Source organism: Cyprinus carpio, chromosome A23 (assembly GCF_018340385.1).
Source record: "Cyprinus carpio isolate SPL01 chromosome A23, ASM1834038v1, whole genome shotgun sequence".
NCBI classification, from domain to species: domain Eukaryota; kingdom Metazoa; phylum Chordata; class Actinopteri; order Cypriniformes; family Cyprinidae; genus Cyprinus; species Cyprinus carpio.
In genome coordinates this window covers 10,206,727-10,224,839 of record NC_056594.1, presented here as the reverse complement: position 1 = coordinate 10,224,839, position 18,113 = coordinate 10,206,727, and the positions used below count along the sequence as shown (strand labels likewise).

The 18,113-nt window shown below is 37.3% G+C and overlaps 3 protein-coding genes across 8 annotated transcripts in view; 2 read left to right on the top strand and 1 right to left on the bottom strand.

The window, feature by feature from the left end:
• Positions 1–1,114: 1,114 nt before the first annotated feature.
• LOC109060577 (protein Flattop-like) lies at positions 1,115–2,923 on the bottom strand. 2 transcript variants are annotated; one of them, XM_042713010.1, is made up of 5 exons: positions 2,608–2,923; positions 2,466–2,528; positions 1,827–1,904; positions 1,520–1,717; positions 1,115–1,433 (listed from the first exon to the last, which is right to left on the bottom strand). In XM_042713010.1, exons 1-5 carry the CDS (start codon positions 2,632–2,634, stop codon positions 1,173–1,175), a joined length of 627 nt encoding a protein of 208 aa, XP_042568944.1. In that variant the 5' UTR covers positions 2,635–2,923; the 3' UTR covers positions 1,115–1,172. The 2 variants fall into 2 exon arrangements, with proteins under 2 accessions (XP_042568944.1, XP_042568943.1); XM_042713009.1 differs by lacking the exons at positions 2,466–2,528; positions 2,608–2,923 and adding an exon at positions 2,053–2,164.
• Positions 2,924–2,979: 56 nt separating this feature from the next.
• On the top strand, positions 2,980–8,617 carry LOC109048766 (cyclin-Q). The gene is made up of 5 exons (XM_042713007.1): positions 2,980–3,123; positions 3,288–3,471; positions 3,553–3,685; positions 4,331–4,549; positions 7,390–8,617. Exons 1-5 carry the CDS (start codon positions 3,030–3,032, stop codon positions 7,477–7,479), a joined length of 720 nt encoding a protein of 239 aa, XP_042568941.1. The 5' UTR covers positions 2,980–3,029; the 3' UTR covers positions 7,480–8,617.
• Positions 8,618–12,618: 4,001 nt separating this feature from the next.
• LOC109048868 (plasma membrane calcium-transporting ATPase 3) overlaps positions 12,619–18,113 on the top strand; it is a 56,213-nt gene continuing 50,718 nt past the window's right edge. For all 5 annotated transcript variants that reach the window (XM_042713003.1, XM_042713002.1, XM_042713006.1 and 2 more), the window contains exon 1: positions 12,619–13,001. The gene's annotated coding sequence lies outside the window, so the exon portion shown is untranslated. The remainder of the gene's footprint in view (positions 13,002–18,113) is intronic.

The following is an 18,113-nucleotide window of genomic DNA, read 5'->3' as shown; positions in this document are numbered from 1 at the left end:
ATCTGATATTAACTGTTTTAGATGTGACATGCTCTGGAAAAGTGGTAAGATTTTGAGAACTTATTTATTTTTTGGGTCATGTCATTTTTGGTCAAACATTTTGTTGATTTGAATGTGTATTTGAATGTCTTTTCTTTTGGCTATGGTGACTGTTGGTTATATATATATATATAAAACAGAGACTCTGAAGCTGCATTTCCACCTGTGTCTGAGTTACATTGAAGTTTGCCACAGATATTACTATTGATCGGTTATCTTGTGAATAAACATTGACAACATTGTACAATTGTGATTTAGCCGTGCATCTATTTATTGTGTGTTTATCAAGAGAGAGTGGAAAAATGTTTTAACAAGGACCTTAATTTTTAGGACCCGTGACTGACTAGAGGGACTCTTAAAGGGATAGTTCACCCAAAAATTTAAACTCTGCCATAGTTTACCCTCATGTCATTCCAAAACTGTATGACTATTTCTTATGCAAAACACAAAATCAGATATTTTGAAGAATGTTGGGAACCACACAGATTTGGTGACTACTGACTTGCGTTTGGACAATTAGAAAAACAATGAGACAAAATATCTTATGTTCGAACAGAAAAAAGAAAGTTAGGTTGGTTTTTGGGTGAACTATTCCTTCAAGTTCACCTTCAGTTCCCCAAGCTTTCAGTGTCTGCTCACAAAATCACTCACTGGCTTCCAAGCACCAAAAACATAAACCGATGACTAGTGAATCAAGCTGATGTTGTGTCCTATGTGGCCTACAGGTGTGTCAGTGTATTATTAAGCAAATAAAGAAGAAAATATTTAAAATCTCTTATGCTGTTTATCTTATTTAAGAATATTATTAAAATACAAATATCAAGGTACTCTGATATATTTTCTGGCAAAACTTGACCCTGCATTTAGTATTTAATCTAAGCAGATTCCATTACAAAAGCCATTTAGTAAGACTAATCAGCTTTAGCTTCATTGAAACAATTTAGTTAATGTGTTCTGACACACACACATTATAGTATGCACAAATTGAGAGCACAGTTACAAAGCATTCGAATACACCAAAATAATATCTGTGAAGTATAAGTGGTTTTCAAAGAAGTGTTACAATTACATAATGCCATTTCATGGAACAACTTTTATAACTGCCCATGCAGGGGATCTGATTATAAATGGTGTTATTTCTGCTGAGATGCTGGTCTGCTGTTCTGGGTTGGTGGTCTTAACTCGGCTTGGCTCTCCTGAGTGACTGGTCTGGATGGAGCCTGACTTCCTGGTCTAGACTGAGTTTGGTTTACTGGGTTAGACTGAGCTTGTTGGCTTGCTGGTCTAGACTGGTCTTGGCTATACTGTGATTTGGGCCTCTCTGGTTCGTTTTGGTCTGGGTCATTCACCGTCATTTTTGACTCTTCTGCAGGCTGGTCCACATTTATGTTTTCCTTTAAAGATATTGTTTAGTCAGAATTCATAAAAGCAATGTTATCTAACACCATAGCATCATAAGTTGGAGATATTAAATACCCACCACATTGTTAACAGTTCTGTTTGTTGCCTGGCTGCCAGCAGGGGCCTCATGTGTCTGGTTCGGGGACAGTTTCATCTGTCTCCAGGTCCTGAGGCGATCCTGTCCCTCTTGTGAACGGGCAGTGGGGTTTATGGAAGCAGTGGGGATACAGCGAGGTAAATCCCATGTGCCTTGGAATGCTGGCCATGCACTTCCACGCTAATAATGAAATCATTTATAAATAGTAAAATGAAACTGCTGCAAAATGTTTTAAGCTTGGTAATTACATTTAAATAACATGCAAGTCATGCAAATCATCAAAACAAACCTTTGTTCTCACACCAGACAGAAGGTGGCCACGGTCAGTGGCTATAAATGTAGTGTGGCCTTCTGCTGCTGATGGTCTCTTGAGGAGCAAAAAATAAGTAAATAGACCAAACACAAGTATTAATATGAACTGGGCGATTATTCTCTACACCCAGTGCAATTGGTATAACTGTGTCATTTAAATGAAAAACGACTTGAAGCCTGCCAGTAATTATTTTTTTCCTTACCTTTCCTTTCTTTTTGAAAAAAGTAAACATTTGTAATGTTTGCACACTCCGTTGTGCTCTGTTTGATTGACGTGCATGCTTTTGCATTTGCAAGTTTAATGTCACTGGCATGGTTCACTGTTTGTGTAATGAAAATGCACAGTTACAGTAAAATGTACACTACAGTTCAAAAGTTTGGTTCAGTAAGATTGTTTTTGAAAGAAATAGATACATTTATTTATTGTATTAAATTTGTCAAAAGTGACAGTAAAGACATTTTTTTTTTTTACAAAGGAATTGTTTTCTATCAATAAAAAATATATATATTTCAAATAAAAGCTGTTCTTTTGCAAAAACTTTGTAAACGATTAAACTGACATTTATTCGAGCTCAAACGAGTTTACCAGTGGGACTGACTGACTGTGTAACGTTACCTCTTTGAAATGTTTTGGGACGGTCCAATTCTGGAGCTTTTGCGACTTGAAGGCACTTTCATACTGCAGGGAAAAAAAATCAACAAAATACAACAAAATAAATAAATAAAATATGATGCTATAATAGTTATAATTTAAGCACCTGGTTTGCAGAGTAAGAAGTCGACATCTTCCCACTCGAATTTGCTGGCAGTGGTCTCCTAGCAACCAGTCAACATTATACGTTCGAATCAAATTGTTTCATAGTCTTTGACTCTTTAAAATACTCCTGTGACAAAGCGTCTATTTTTAAGGTTCAGCCCCTTATATTATAGGTTATATAATATTTAAATAAAAAATGAATGTTTCCCTTTCGTTCAGCGTACAGTGGTCTCCTCCCGTGCGAGGGGGGCGCTGGAGACCACTTGAGCTCTACGTTGCCTGCTGAACGATCCGCTGAAGGAGAGTCACAACCTCGTTGTATTGCTCAGCAGCGTCTACACTGCCGGAATTCTACAAGAAGAAGAAGGGTATAAATTGAATAATTCGCTTCGAAACTGTAACCATTTTGATGCAAGCCGTAAAATGAGCACGCAGGCGTCAACATCTGGATCCGTCAGAAGAAGTGCCGAAGACTCCAAAACACACTTCAGAGTCTGTCGGTTTATCATCGAGACTGGTATTTGCAATTTTTCTGAAATGTTTAGAGATTTCTTTAACTGCCAAAATCGTAAGGATGTGCTGCAGCTGCATGCTAGTTCATTTTCATTATCCAAGGATGAACTGCTGTGCAGTTTCTGATCCCACGTGCATTCTATGATCTTATGTTTTCCGCATCTGTAGGAGTGAAGTTAGGCATGAGATCTGTGCCCATGGCTACAGCATGTGTGCTGTATCACAGGTTCTTCCAGTCTGCCAGTCTGCAGGTCTATGAGCCTTACCTCGTGGCCATGTCTGCCATCTACCTCGCAGGCAAAGTAGAAGAGCAGCATCTCAGGACAAGAGATATCATCAATGTCTGTCACAGGTATATAAGGAGGATATTAAGCAGCAGTTCTGTTCTTAGAGTTCATGTATAGGCATAGTATGTCCTTTTTCTTTGATCCAGGTATTTTCACCCAGAAAGTGAACCACTGGAACTGGCTGGGAAGTTCTGGGAGCTGAGGGACAGTATTGTACAATGTGAGCTGCTCATCCTTCGACAGCTTAACTTCCAAGTGTCTTTTGAGCACCCACACAAGGTAATGCGTGCAATGGTTATCTTGGGTATCAAGCTTTTAGAAGGAGTAATTTATCTGTTGTCCACAGAAAAGAAAAGTTGTATAGGTTTTAAACAACGAGTGAGTAACTGATGACAGAATTTTTAATTTTGGGTGAACAATTCCATTAATGACTGGCAGCCAACATTTTGCAGAAAGCCTATATAATATATACTGTGCTTTGTGTACAAAACAATATAATATATAATTATATAAAAAAAATAGTAATGCTCTGCAGGGTTATTATCATAAACTAAAGCTATTAAAAACATTTTTGTTAATAGAATTAAAGTTGAAATCAAATAAAATATTAATATTAGGTAAAAAAAAAAAACTAACTACGCTGATGCCTTGGCTACTAAATGAAATAGGTATAAGCTGAAGCAATAAAATTAGTAACTGGAAATAAATAAACAAATAAAAATAAAAATAAATTATATTGATTGAAAATGAAACAAAGTTTAAAACTGAAAGCTAATGTGAAATATTAATAAAACTATTATAGTATGTCAGGGCTGTAATACTGCTTTAAAGTGGCATCACTATCTAATGCTATTCAAACCTGTGTTTTTTTTTTTTTTTGTGTGTTTTGCTCCATCTAACAAACTTCATTTTGCTGTGTCCCAGTACCTGCTGCAATACCTGCTCTCTGTGAGGAGTCTTTTGAATCGCCACGCCTGGTCTCGAACCCCCATCGCAGAGACGGCCCTGGCTGTATTAAAAGACAGTTACCATGGCTCTGTGTGTGTCCGCCATAAGCCTCAACACCTTGCCCTCACCTCCCTCTGTCTTGCTCTCCAGACATATGGAGTGCAGCTCCCCAGAGGAGAACTGGAGTGGTGGCAGGTAGGATTTATTTTGATTTTTTTTTTTTTTTTTTTTACAGTTTTTTACAGTTTCATGTGGAGAAAAACAGAAAATGTCCAGGCAGCATTTGGGTCATGCTGTGTCTGCATTGAGTCACTGAGACTGAACGTTGACCAGTTTGATTCTCACCATTGCCAGAGCCAGATCAGGCATCAGCGATTGCAGTAACCTTTAGAGAGCGGCAAGTAGTTCCCATGGCAATAAGGGCACCTAATGACTGCTGCCTGGTCTAAGAGCAATAACATTGTCTTTCACACAAGATGTGTTCCCTTAGTGACACTCTAAAGTAATATTTAAGATTCAAACCATTTCATATGTTTCAAAGGACTCTTAAAACCACTGGCTTGGCTTCAGTTTCCTAGAATTCTGTCAAGTTCTATCAAAGAAATACAGTAGACATTTTCTGACATATTTAGCCGTAAGACTATGATTCATTTTTCTAGTTATTTGTTGAAGCTTTTTAGGTAAGAAGAGACCGTCCAACTGACATGTAAAGGGACCTCAATTTTGTTTTGTTTTGTGAGTTTTTTTTTGAGTGGGTTTATCTGACATATGACAAATAATGATTGGAAAATCTATTCAAATAATTTTGTGCAATTGTTTGTACAGAAGTCATAAAAAAAAAAAAAGAGTAATTTTTCTTGTGCTGTCTAGACTTTGTCTCTAAGTGGGCTGCTAAAAACCTGTGTGAAATATTAAGATAATCCGTATATAAATATGACTTGTAAATGTTGTTGGTAGGGCTGCCCCCTAATAGTCAACTAACCTTTAGACGATGAGAAGAAAATTTTTTTAGTCGCTTTTCAACGGCACGGTACGGTTCGGTACGGTTCACTTTTGGGGGGTTTTCCATTGGGTACGGTACCTGGTACTTTTTTTGTACCACCTCGGTTGAGGTTCCAAGTCGTACCACGCAGTGGAAAAGCGGCATTAGTCTCAGAGAAGAAAAAATCCACAGGAAGTGGTGAGGTCACACAGTCTGTGACGGACAGGTCGTTAACGGCTGGTCTTTGTGGTAATACAGTACATCCAAAGCTTGCCTATCATTCATCAACCTCAAATATGGCTTATCATCTGAAATGTATAAGTAGTAGCAACTTTACATGGCCGCTCAATCTAATGTTCACCTAGAAAAATGTGCGCTGTTCAAGTGTTTGTGCGGAGTGTGAAAGCAGAACAGTAGCGCGCTCACTGCATGACAGACGGAGGCGCCTGTGCGGTCACTTGCTCTTAAGATACTCCGTAATTTTGTTCATACGGATAAGAGTAATACATCTTTCGAATCTGTAAAACCTCTACGTTTATTTGTGTGTACTCACAATAACAACAAAACATGGCGCTTTTGTAAAATAATGAAAGCAAACAGGATGTGCTTTCTGCCGTCTCGGCCTCTGTGAACTTGAGCGCAAAACTCTTTGTAAACCTGCCTTACAGACATTAAAAATATATCTATAGAGAGTGAAATCTCTATTTTCAAAAGAAACAATTAAAATCTGAAAAAAACAAATATTCTAAGATTATGTGATCCGTATGAAATTTTCATGCAGGCGCATCCATTACTGTGGAGATGATGAGTCAGTGTCGCCGAATTCATCTCTTAAACCGAAAACACTAGTTTATCAATAGATTATTAAAATGTTAATGCAGTTTAATCTCACTGTTTTCCCTGACACATTCATCATCATTACTTCTGCCGGTGTGCTGTTGCAGCTTTTATGCGTTCGCTTGAGCGCTTATTAGGCTATGTAGGCAGTTAAAGGCTCATTAGCGTGATTTAAATGGTTTATTAATAAACGTGTGATGGCACACAGGCATTTCTTTATCTTTGTTATATTTGTTAAAGGTATGATTTCCATTTTACATTTCTAAAAAAAAAAATTAATACAATGATAATGTTTTCCTAATTCCAGTACTTCATAAAAGGCTTAAACTTAAGTAATCATAAGATATGAAAGATTGTTTTCTGCCATTGTATTCCACTCAGTATGATGTCTGGTGTTATTTGACACATATCTGGATCAATACCAGAATATTGGTCAATATATTGATTACAACTTATGAATGCAAAAATATGTAAATGCAAAATATGGTAGTGGCCAAAAGTGATGTCAAAAATATGGTAGTGGCCAGTGTATGCTTTATTTCCTGTCAGCTCATTTTTGCCTAGTAAAATAAAACCTGTATTCCATGAAAAGCTGTAGTTTGCTTTCCAAATAATTTTATAAGTTCAGTATCTTAACCAAGTTAGTTTGTTTTCTTCATTGCAATATATTTTGATCTTGCAAGGTCATTGAAAGCAGATATTGAGAAATATCCTCTCCAGACATCACTTTTGGCCCCTGCTGTATAATTAATTATTGGTTATTATTAAATATAATAATCATAAAATTTCCACATTGGGGCATCCCTGTGTAGTATATATCATATGGGCATGCCATCTTAGGCTAAAACCTAAAAGAATTGAGGTTTTTGGTACTTTAATGAAATATTTTTATGAAACATTTATATCTAGTTATTGAATGTACCATTGCACACTCTCTGTTTTTTCTTAATGTTTCTCTTGCCTTTATTGGGTTTCCTGTTTACGTTGACCTATTTTAAATGGAAATTTGAGGTGAAAATCTAGCCACAGCAAGTCCTCTTAGAGGAAATTAAAATAGGAGGCAGTTGTTTTCACTAGACTGCAAAAAGAACACTACAAGAGATAGACTCTATTATTAGTTGCCTCAGAACTAATATTTAGATGTCATCTCCGATATAGCATGCAGGTGGACCCAATTCTGGGATCTGCATTGATGTTTTTGCTTGTTTCCTTGCAGGTTGTTTGTGCAGACATCACCAAGACTCAGATTGAAACCATCATGAGTGAATTACTGCAGCTCTATGACATGGAGGCCAAGTGTACCTGAGAGACAAAGAATTAAATGGGTACTAAAACACTTGACATGGAAACCAACACCTTCGGCTGTATATGTTCCTCAGAGACATTTTGTGACTGCCTGAGATCTGTGACGATGATCTTAACTCATGCATTGAGCGTCTTTCTCCTGATGTTGTGATTTAACCTAATGAGCTCTACTTGCTAATTACATCACAGAACGTGAAGGTTTCTAAAGGCTCTTCAAGAATGATGAGGGGAATTTATATATATATCTCATTGTAAGTGGCTGTATGGAAACCAGACTTTAGCTACACCACATCAATCAATTCCCAGCCAGCGACCTACTTTCTTCTCCTTCCTTGTGCTATTTTTCCTCCTAAAGAGGGGGAGAAATTATAAAAAAGGATGGAATAGCTAGGAAGAATGAAACAAAAGAAGAGCCATCCTGTCCCCAGAGCTAAATTCTGAGGTAAACGGCTAGATCTGAGCCATTTCTTTTATATTCGCTAATTTAATTACTCTCCTCCTCTCCCTACAGAACTTGTCCCGGTAGGCTTCTTTATGTAACTCATTAAAGCAGTATTACTGTATGCTGTAAAGCTAATCAGCACAGTTTTAGTAGACACCAGACTTCTATTTCAAACTTCAATAACAACACTTAACTGATTTTTAAATTAATATTCTCAGCTAAAGATGAAAATGAACTGACAAGTTCATTCAAAGTCTCTATTTAAAAATGTAATTTCTAATAAACATTTTTTGCACTAATGCTTTTTTGAAACAGCACCTGTAAATAGTCTTTCTTTGTAGATGTTCTTTTCCATCTATGATGTTCTACTTGAAATTTATGGATCTAGTTAGGTCAGGATATTGCTCTAGAGTGGATCTTAATAAGTTACTATGGCAACTGCTATTGTAGAGGGAGCCTTTGAAACATACAAATGTGAGACTCCATTATAGCACACCTGTCAAGCTCAGCACATCAAATAATTGCAGTCAGGGAAATGTACTAATTTAGTCATTATTTACCAAATCAGTCATTGCTAACGTGTTAAACAGCTGTTTCCCCTCTAGCTAACTGAATAGACCGGAGACTGCAACCGTTGTTTTAAGAGTACCCTTGGCATCAGATTTCAGTATGTGCTACATTTGTTATCTAGATCTTGAAAAAAAAAAAAAAAAAACCTAGAAGGATTATAAAATCAGTAGGATTTAGGAATATTGTGTTTAATCACTATTACAATATTACAATTGTTGCGATTTGTTTGCATAAATTGTTACCAAAATAACTTAATTGTAATAAAAATTAGTTTTATTATATTTATTATTTTGTTGCATTTATTCATATTGATTAATGTTAATTTCTACATATACAAACACAATTTTCATGTGTAATAAGATGTATTATATAACAACAATTATATATTGAACAAACATTAACAAGCAACAGTTTCAACACATTTAATCTAGATTAATTAATGCTGTAAAATTTGTTGTTAGTTCATGATCCGTCATACATTAACTGATGCACTTAAAAACTTCTTGTAAAGTGTTAGTTATTTTACAGTTTTGGGGAATGCAGATGGATGAATTTCCTTTGCGGTAAGATGTTTTATGGATTATATTTGGGAAAAATATCTGAACATTACTGCTTCACTCTCCCTCTCTTTGCCACACGCACACAGTTACGTACATACAAACACACGCACATCTCACAGCAGGCAGGCCCTAATGCTGGGCATCATGAATTATGGAGAGGGTACATGTGCAGCCGGATTCTCTCCCATCAATAAAACATCAGCATGGCCCTCACTATGGGATAGAGTGCTGGGAATAGGAAGGATGGGATTGATTGTGACTCTAACCTTACTCTCTTTGCCATCTCTCTTGGTTCTCTACTTTCAATCTGTGTCCCCCATTACTAGATTTTGTCCTGTGTGAAAGCAAGCCTCTTTGTTGCTTTCTTGGCTCTGCTTTTCTCTCATGGTGTCCATCTTGTAGTCTTTAATCTCTTTCTCTTTACCGTCCTTTCTCCTCATTGCTTCTAATGGTACTGGATGAAGGAAGTTTTTATATATATATAATTCTGGACCTTATTTAATACACGGTGACAACTGATTTCCAAAAATATCTCGGAAACAAAGACCAAACAAGTTTTAAATTGGACAGGTTCTTAAAGGAACAGTTTATCCCAAAATGAAATATTGTCATCATTTGCTCACCCTCATGTTGTTCCAAACCTGTATGATGTGCTTTTTGTTATGAGGAACAGGTTTTTTTTTTTTTTTTTTTTTTTTTTTTAAGATTTTTTTTTTTAGTTTATCCCAAAATGAAATATTGTCATCATTTGCTCACCCTCATGTTGTTCCAAACCTTGTGTTTTTTTCAGTGAAGGTCAATGTTTTGTAATTTTATATTTATTAATCCCGATTAATGTTATTTTCTACATACACTAATACATTTTTAATATTTCAAGCATGTTATATGTTCCATATTATATATGTCCACACAATAAGTCAATTTAGTCCAAACAAAAAAAAATGAACCCCATTGACATTCATTATATGGATAAAAACTGTTCTTCACAATTTATGCTTTTGTGTTTTGCTGAAGAAACTGAGTCATACAGGTTTGTAACAACATGAGGGGTGAGTAGATTATTACATACTTTTGGTTGAACGAGCCATTCAGCCTGCAAAATAACTTGCCCATTTTGGAAGTACTACGATATCTATTGCAGACCAAAGATGCAGCAATTTTCTCTTCTTGACATAAGAACTCCTGCCAGAGTTGGGAGTACAGCCAAATCAATCAACTCTCAGAGAGGCATACTGTTCAATTCAGAGTGTGGTTAAGAAAAGCTAAATTCAAGTGTTTTAATGTATCTTTTTGTATTTACAGCATAATGAGAAACAGAAAGAAGTGCTAGGGGATTTAGAAATGAGTAGTTACAGGTAAAAACTGCAGTAGAAATGGGAAGATTAGGCAAAGGGCCATTAAAGGGATAGTTCATCCAAAAATGAAAAATTTTTCGTCATTTACTCAGCTCCATATTGTCTCAAACCAGTATGGCTGACTTACATCTGTGGAAAAGAAGATATTTTAAAAGTGATTCAGCGTTGTTTTTTGTCCATACAATGAAGATCAGTGGGGTCTGGTTTTGTTTTGGACCACATTGGCTTTTCATGGTACGAACAGAAATAGTTAAAAAATGTTCTTTTGTGTTCCACTGAAGTAAGAAAAGCATATGTTTGGAACAACGTGAGGATGAGTAAATGACAATTTTTAAATCTCTTTAATACTGGTCTTAAAATGTTTTCTGCTCAACCACTCTGCTAAAATAGCTGTAAAATGACGATTGGTTCTAATCTAATCTCCATCCCAGAACAGAAAGACTTCAGATGCAACCACATTCATGTTGAATCCTGGAGATGTGGGTTGGAGTTCACAGACATGGAACGGTCTCACTCGGGTAGCTTTTGGATGGAGTTCCTCAGTAAAACGTCGAGATGTAACACACGATTGGGCGGATTGTGCTTTGACTGACAGTGAGACTCCATCTGTTGGGTTGGGCTCTGAGGCTGGGATGCACTACCTGCAGGGCTAATGCATGACAGCTCCCAGAGGGACAGCCATCTCCTAAACCCCTCACCTCTGAATTATAGATACAACTCATCATCTGAAACATTCTCTTTACTTTCCCGGACGTACCTCACAAATATTTCAGTGTGAGCAGTCTTATGTGCACACATAGGTAAGAAAAATGTTGTGTTCATGAATGTGCAATTGGAGCCATGCAAAATCAGCCTATGCATGCATGCATTTTTTTGCATGTCGATTGGGAGGACAATGAAACATAAAAAAAGAAATTGTTGTTTTGTTGGTTGGTTTGTTAGTCTTGGGAGTATAGTGTGGACAACTAGGTGCAACCTACCAAAAACTATCATCCAATTCTTGGTATTTCCCTCTGTGTTTTTGAGTTAACATGAACATCTGCTGAAGAGCATTTAGTGCCTGTGTGTATGCATGTTTGCATATGAAGGTTTCAGGAGAGGCCCACTTGAGCACTCGTCAGCACATAAAAGCTTTTTCTCGCTGGTCTGAGAGGCCTCCTGCATTAGGGCAATTAGATTTGAGCCCTGTATGCTTGGAGACAGCTACAAGATTACACCTGCGTGGGTGTAATGGGGCGTCTGAATTTGTGAATTGAAAACACAACTGGAAAGTGAGATGTACAGTACCAGCGACACCAAGAGGATTATGGTCCAGATTTGAATCAAACGTACATTATAGAGAAACTGCTCCTCAGCTGTTTGCTGCTTTGAAGCTAGATTGCATAGTTGGCCATTAGATGCACTATCTATCTATCTATCTATCTATCTATCTATCTATCTATCTATCTATCGTTCTATCTATCGTTCTATCTATCGTTCTATCTATCGTTCTATCTTTCATGTAAAAATGTACACACATATTTGACTAATTATACATATTTTAATTTAGAAATGTATATATTTTCTTAATGTTAGTGGGCAGTATATTTATTTATTAAAATAATATTAGTACAGTTACATAAACTCACAATAGTCAGATCATGATCATGAACCCCTGAAGGAAGTGTTTCCTCTTTTTTTTTCACTTTTTCTTATGTATTAAGTTTATGAACCCCGTTAACCATAATTGTTTAACTGTTTATTGAAAAAAATGTATATTTGTGGAAATATGAACAGTAAAATTAAACATCACTAGTCAACCCTGCTACCATCAACCTTACGTTTTTGCATATGTAATTTTCTGTTACATTAATTTACATAATTTAGCTTGAGATGGCACAATGCAGTTCCTTAGCACTTAAGACATTCGTTAGTCTCAGAGAATATTTAACATTTTAAAGAAATTACTTTAAAAAATGGGCTAAAAGGCACCTGTTTCGTGGAATGACCCAAAGCACCCATCCGACCTGGTCTTGCATTAACTCGGAGGTCTGAACTCGGCGCATGTGGCATGTTGTGTGAGCTGACGTGATCGCACTGTAACGGAGCAGAGTAGGAGGGAGTGAGAGAGAGAGAGAGCCCCCCCCCCCCTCCCCCTCCCTTTCCGTCCTCTCCATCCGCGCGCATAACAGCCCGCGCGGATGCTGCGTCCACGGTCGTGTGCTCGGAGCTCAGCTAGGGGGCTGTGGTTACACATCGCATAGAAAATCCAAATACCGCATCACCACGCTTCAGCACCTCTTTGATTTACACGTTCAAGAAGAAGCGTAAAACAAACAAAACACCTTTGCCTTTTTTGATACATTGGTCGGGACAGTCATCTCAGAACGATGTCTCCGTCGCTCAGTTTTTCCTCTGCGGAACCTCCATCTAACCAGGCAACAACTGCACTATTTTAGGATCCATTATCTCCATCCGTAGTAAACACGCTGCTGAACACCTGGAAGATAAAGGACGACAGGATAACAGCTACTGAGAGATCCCAACCGCTCTTGTGTTTCTCCTGGATATTCCCTTTTCCCAACAAACCACGGCAATGTCCTTGGAGCATGGCCTGGTGAGTATCTGATATTTACACCAGTCAGGATGTGTTTGCCATGGTAACAGTTGGCTATTCGTTATAATTAACGTTCTGCTCTCTGTCTGTCATACTGTTACATTGTCCCTGCATATGTTTTTCTAATGTATTTTAATAGCTGTCAAACTACTGCAACGAAGCCTTAATAATCTAACAGTTTTCTAATTATTCACAATTACACGTTTTCTCATCTGTGAGCTGTTTTGTTGACTGTTTACCATCGCTTGTCCTTTCGATTGTGTTGGACTGTATGACTTCCCAGAATGTTCTGACATTTTCCTGCATAGAAAATATATAATGCATTCTCATTTTGTTTAAAAACAACAACAAAACCCACGTACATTTAGCTTATAGGTGTGTTGTTTTTGTCAAACGTCTCTGTGAGCGCGTGTAGCTCGCATTGGTACCCACACTGGTCACCTTGCGGAGGGGCATTGCGCTTCCGGATGCGAGTGGCGCACCATCCTCTCACGAGCAGCATCTTCGCGCTGTTCAATTAACATCGCGAGCCGCTCACGGGACTCAAAAGAATCGCGTTTTGTTTGTAACTATTCGAGCTGTCACTGTTGTTTTTGCGTGAGGAGCGGTCGCCCTCTGAAGGTGACCAGTAAAGGTCATTTTATCGTGGAGAACAGCGCGATGGGAAACACCTGAATGATGGAGCGCGGTGTGGGAACTTCACCGTCTGAGTTGAACAAGGTGCTCTGCTTTAATTTTCCCTTGCAACCGTGCGTACTTTTTTTTTTTTTCGTCCTTCCTGCTGCAAGGTGTGCGAGTATGCTGGGTGTGGGACGAGGAGAGGAGGGGTGGTTGTAGTCTCGCATGGCTCAGACAGCCCGGTAACCGTGGATGAGTCCGTAAATCTATACTCGACACTGATTGGCCATTTACGTATGACCGTGAAAGCAGGATCCCAGTTCTGGGGGTTTACATAATTTCAGAGAGACTGAGACTGTTACACTGTGCTGTGTGGAGACTAAAGTGACGTTTCAAACATTTACCAGTGACTACTGGCTGATCAATAAGGACAGTTTTTGTATTCTTTTTTAAACAAATTGATGGCTGTAGAGCAGCATTTGATTCTCAGGCTAATCGATATACAAGGTTTCTTTGTGTTTGTGTGTTTGTCTGTTCAATTTAGAAAGGGGCCAGGCAGTGTTGTAAATTGTGCCGGCTAGCGAATTGTAACATCAGTTTAACAAATTACAAATGACCTACAGGGGTAAACTCAATCTCCTGACACCAGAGGTGTCCTGAGGTGACAATAGACTGAGCGTAATATGAAGAATTTACAGGACAAAAAAATATTTTTTTGGATAATTTTATGTCTGGGTTATTTGATTGATGATCATGCTAATGAATGTTAAATTGCAAATTCTTGTGTTTAATTTTATGTAATATTATTAAAGCTTTTGTACATGGAAAACATACTTAATATGTAATAAAAATTATGTACTTTATATATCAGGTATCAGTCAGGCACACACACACACACACACACACACACTTTAAAACATAAATCAAAGAGTTAAATATATTTAAGCAAAATGTTTTACAATAGTCCTCTGTCTCTGATGTTTATTTTATATACATCGATGTGTATAGCTATAGATTTTCTCATTGGACATTACAATGTCAGTTCATGCTTTGGTGTTGCCCATTAAAGCAGTTGCTTGACTCTTTTTGATTATCGTTGTGAGTAACTTTATATCTTTTAGCATAAAACTTGCTCCAGTTCTTTGTCCAGGTTGCCCCAGTTTGAATGCTGTTGTTGCAGCAATAAGGAAAGTTGACCTAGAAGATCTCTGGACAAAACTGCAGCTGCACTCAGTCTTATATGGATAAAAATTTATGTCAAAATTAGTTAAACATAATTTAATTAATATTAAAAACTGTATATATATATATATATATATATATATATATATATATATATATATATATATATATATATATATATATATTTTTTTATTAATTAATGTATTTTTTTTTGTAGTTTGTGTTATTTTAAATGAAAAACCATAAAAAGCCAAATGTGACATCCAATGGACAAGGACTGAATATCAATATACATATGTATGTACTCTGTGGACATGCATATGACAATGATGCTTTCTGCAGAGCATGTGGAGTTGTGGATACATTGTAATACATGAATGGCAGAGCTGATGCTGGGTTAGATAACGTGCATAGACCAGGGCATGGTGAAAACAAATGACCCATGGGATGGCGGTTCATGGTTACATTTCATCTCAATGAGATAAAAATGTCTCTAGCCTGTTTGCAACACACAAATAGAACAAGAATCATCCCATCCTTGTGCATTCGGTCAACAACGCACAAATGTCTGGTCCATGAGCAGGTATTTAGAATCGAAGCCGAGCAGCTTATGTTACTCCCTACAGACTCTTATGCCAATGCAGTCCATGTCTCACTTTGAAAGCCTGAAACCAGTGTAACGAATACAGGCCACTGCAGTGAAGGTGGATGGGAGGAGGTAAAAAGGGAAGAGCAAAGAACAAATGGACAAAGAGAACAAGATTGAGGATAATGTAGTGAGTGCGGAGGGGGTTGGAATCTTATGAACTTATAAAGAGAGAAGGTAATGTTCACTTACAGTAGCATGCACTGAGTGGTTTTGTGCTCACATGAGAAGATAAGGGAGACATAATCATAAATGAAGTAATTCAAACAGGTTTTGTTGTTGGGGAATGTGCATAAAAAGTTAAGAAATAAAGCTAATATCACATCCCAGCAGTTGCAGCTACAGCTAGCATGTGTGTTCAGACTCCATAAGTGTCATGTCAAATGAGTATGTGGATGAATGACAGTAAAAAAAAAAAAAAAAAAAAAAAAAAAGGTCCAAGGCATACTATACAACATTCACCAGTGTTCAGAGTCATTGTGTCCCAAGGCTTTATTTTTCCCAGTGAGGTGCCTTTTCTTAATTATTAGCTTATGGCATATTCCAGAAGGAGTGTGTCTACTATGTCCTACTCCATCAGTTTGGCAAAATCATCTTTTTCTCTCCTTCAGTATGACAGCACTTTCATTACCGTCACTGTTTACCCGATAGGAAAGCCATGTCAGTTGCAGGCCTGTGGGCCTCTGTGCTGTATTTTTGTATCTTGTCACTGGGACACTACATAAACAGCGAGCTCATGGAAAGATTTTATTTTCTGCTTTTTAAAAAAAGCAAAAAACTACTGGCTGACAATTAGATGGGTTCTGTAAAGTGTAGCTGAATTTGAACTCAAGCAATGTCTGTCCACTCATATCAAAGCAGCACAGGGCTGGACTTATTTTTTTCTTTCCTTTCTTTTCCTTTTTTATTCTCTCTATATCATTTCTCTTTGTTCCATTTTTAGAAACCGAACAGGAGGACATTTTTTCTAATTAAAGAAACTCACTGACAGTAAATTAGTGTCATGGATGTCATTTGTTAAAGTGACAGTCCACCAAAAAATTTAAGTTCTGGCAACAGTTACTTACCCATAAGACTTTATTTCTTGTGTGAAAAAAAAAAAAAAAAAAAAAAAAAAAGATATTTGGCAGATTGGTCTTTTTCATACAGTAAAACTGGATTAGGGCTGTAGACTGTAAATAAAAAAAGAAAAGAAAAAAAAAGATGGACGATGCGTCTCCACTTCCTTCCACTAAAGTGAAGCCAAAACATCCCAGTATGGTCGCTGTCATCTTGTGAAAATGTCATTTGGTGCCAAAATTTGCACAGTAGTGATTTGTTTGGAGCCTGAGTCTGCGCAGTACTGATTGTAAGGTGGAGCTTTAGTATCAAAGTCCTACCCGAACTCACACAGACCCAATTGCAAGCACACAATCATGACTCCATATCCCTTTTTTATAGCATCAAATAATAAACTAAAAGCAAACTTATTATAAAAACAATCACATGAACACATGTTAATGTGATAAAAAATGGAAACCATCTTTGGGGAAAACTTTTTTTTTTAGTTTGATTCATGTCCCATTCATTTACATGACCTATACTGCAGCCAGCCACCAGATGGCGATCAAATTGTTTTGGCTTCACTTTTCAGGATGTGTGCGGCACACTTGATTGGGACCAGAGACAGTTTTGGTCCCCATTCAATTTAATTGTATGGAAAAGAGCAACTTGCACAATATGCTAAATATCTCCTTTTGTGTTCCATGCAAGAACAAAGAGTCCCAGTGCACCAAAAAAAAAAAAATTAATTCTAAAATAATTTGCTCACCCTCATGTCATTTCACACCCTTAAGACTTCTTTTTGCGTGGAGCAAAAAGAGATATATTTTGCAGATTGCCCAAGCTGCTCTTTTCCATACAGTGCAACTGAATGGGGACAAGAGATAGTTTTGATCCTCATTCACTTTCATAGTATGGAAAGGAACACTTTGCACAACATGCTAAATATCTCCTTTGTGTTCCACAGAAGAACAAAGGGTCACAGCGCACCAAAAAAAAAGAAAATTCTGCCATCAGTAAATCACCATCATGTTGTTCCCCCCCGGTAAGATATTCTTGCATGGAACACAAATAGAGATATTTAGCAGATTGTGCAAGCCACTCTTTTCCTTACACTGAATCTTGATGGGGACCAAAACTGCAAAGAGCAACTTGCAAAATATGCTAAATATCTCCTTTTGTGAGTCCTACGAGTTTGGAACAACATGAGTGTGAATAAACAATGACCATTTTCATTTTTTGGGTGAATTTTTCCTTTAAGGCATTTCATGTCTGTTCAGATTCGGTTTGTTTACACTCTAAAAGCTTCTTTACTTGAGGCCTGTTTGAATCTGACTCAGTCACAATAGTCTTATAGAACTGGTGTTCATATTTGTTTTTGTTTAGTAGGTGTTGAGGGAATGTGTCTTTTTTTTCCCCATGGAAACTGTCATGCCTTGTTAAACAAGTAATTTCAGCTGATGTCTGGATGCGAGTGGACAGAAGTGTGGCTAAACTACTTCGCTCAGTAGTTGGGAGTGTGTGTTCAGACTCTGTCAGTGGCCTGTCTCTGTAATAAGAGTGAAGTGAGCAACACAATGACTCATCGACCCTTGCTTGCTTTTTATTTTATTTATTTATTTTTT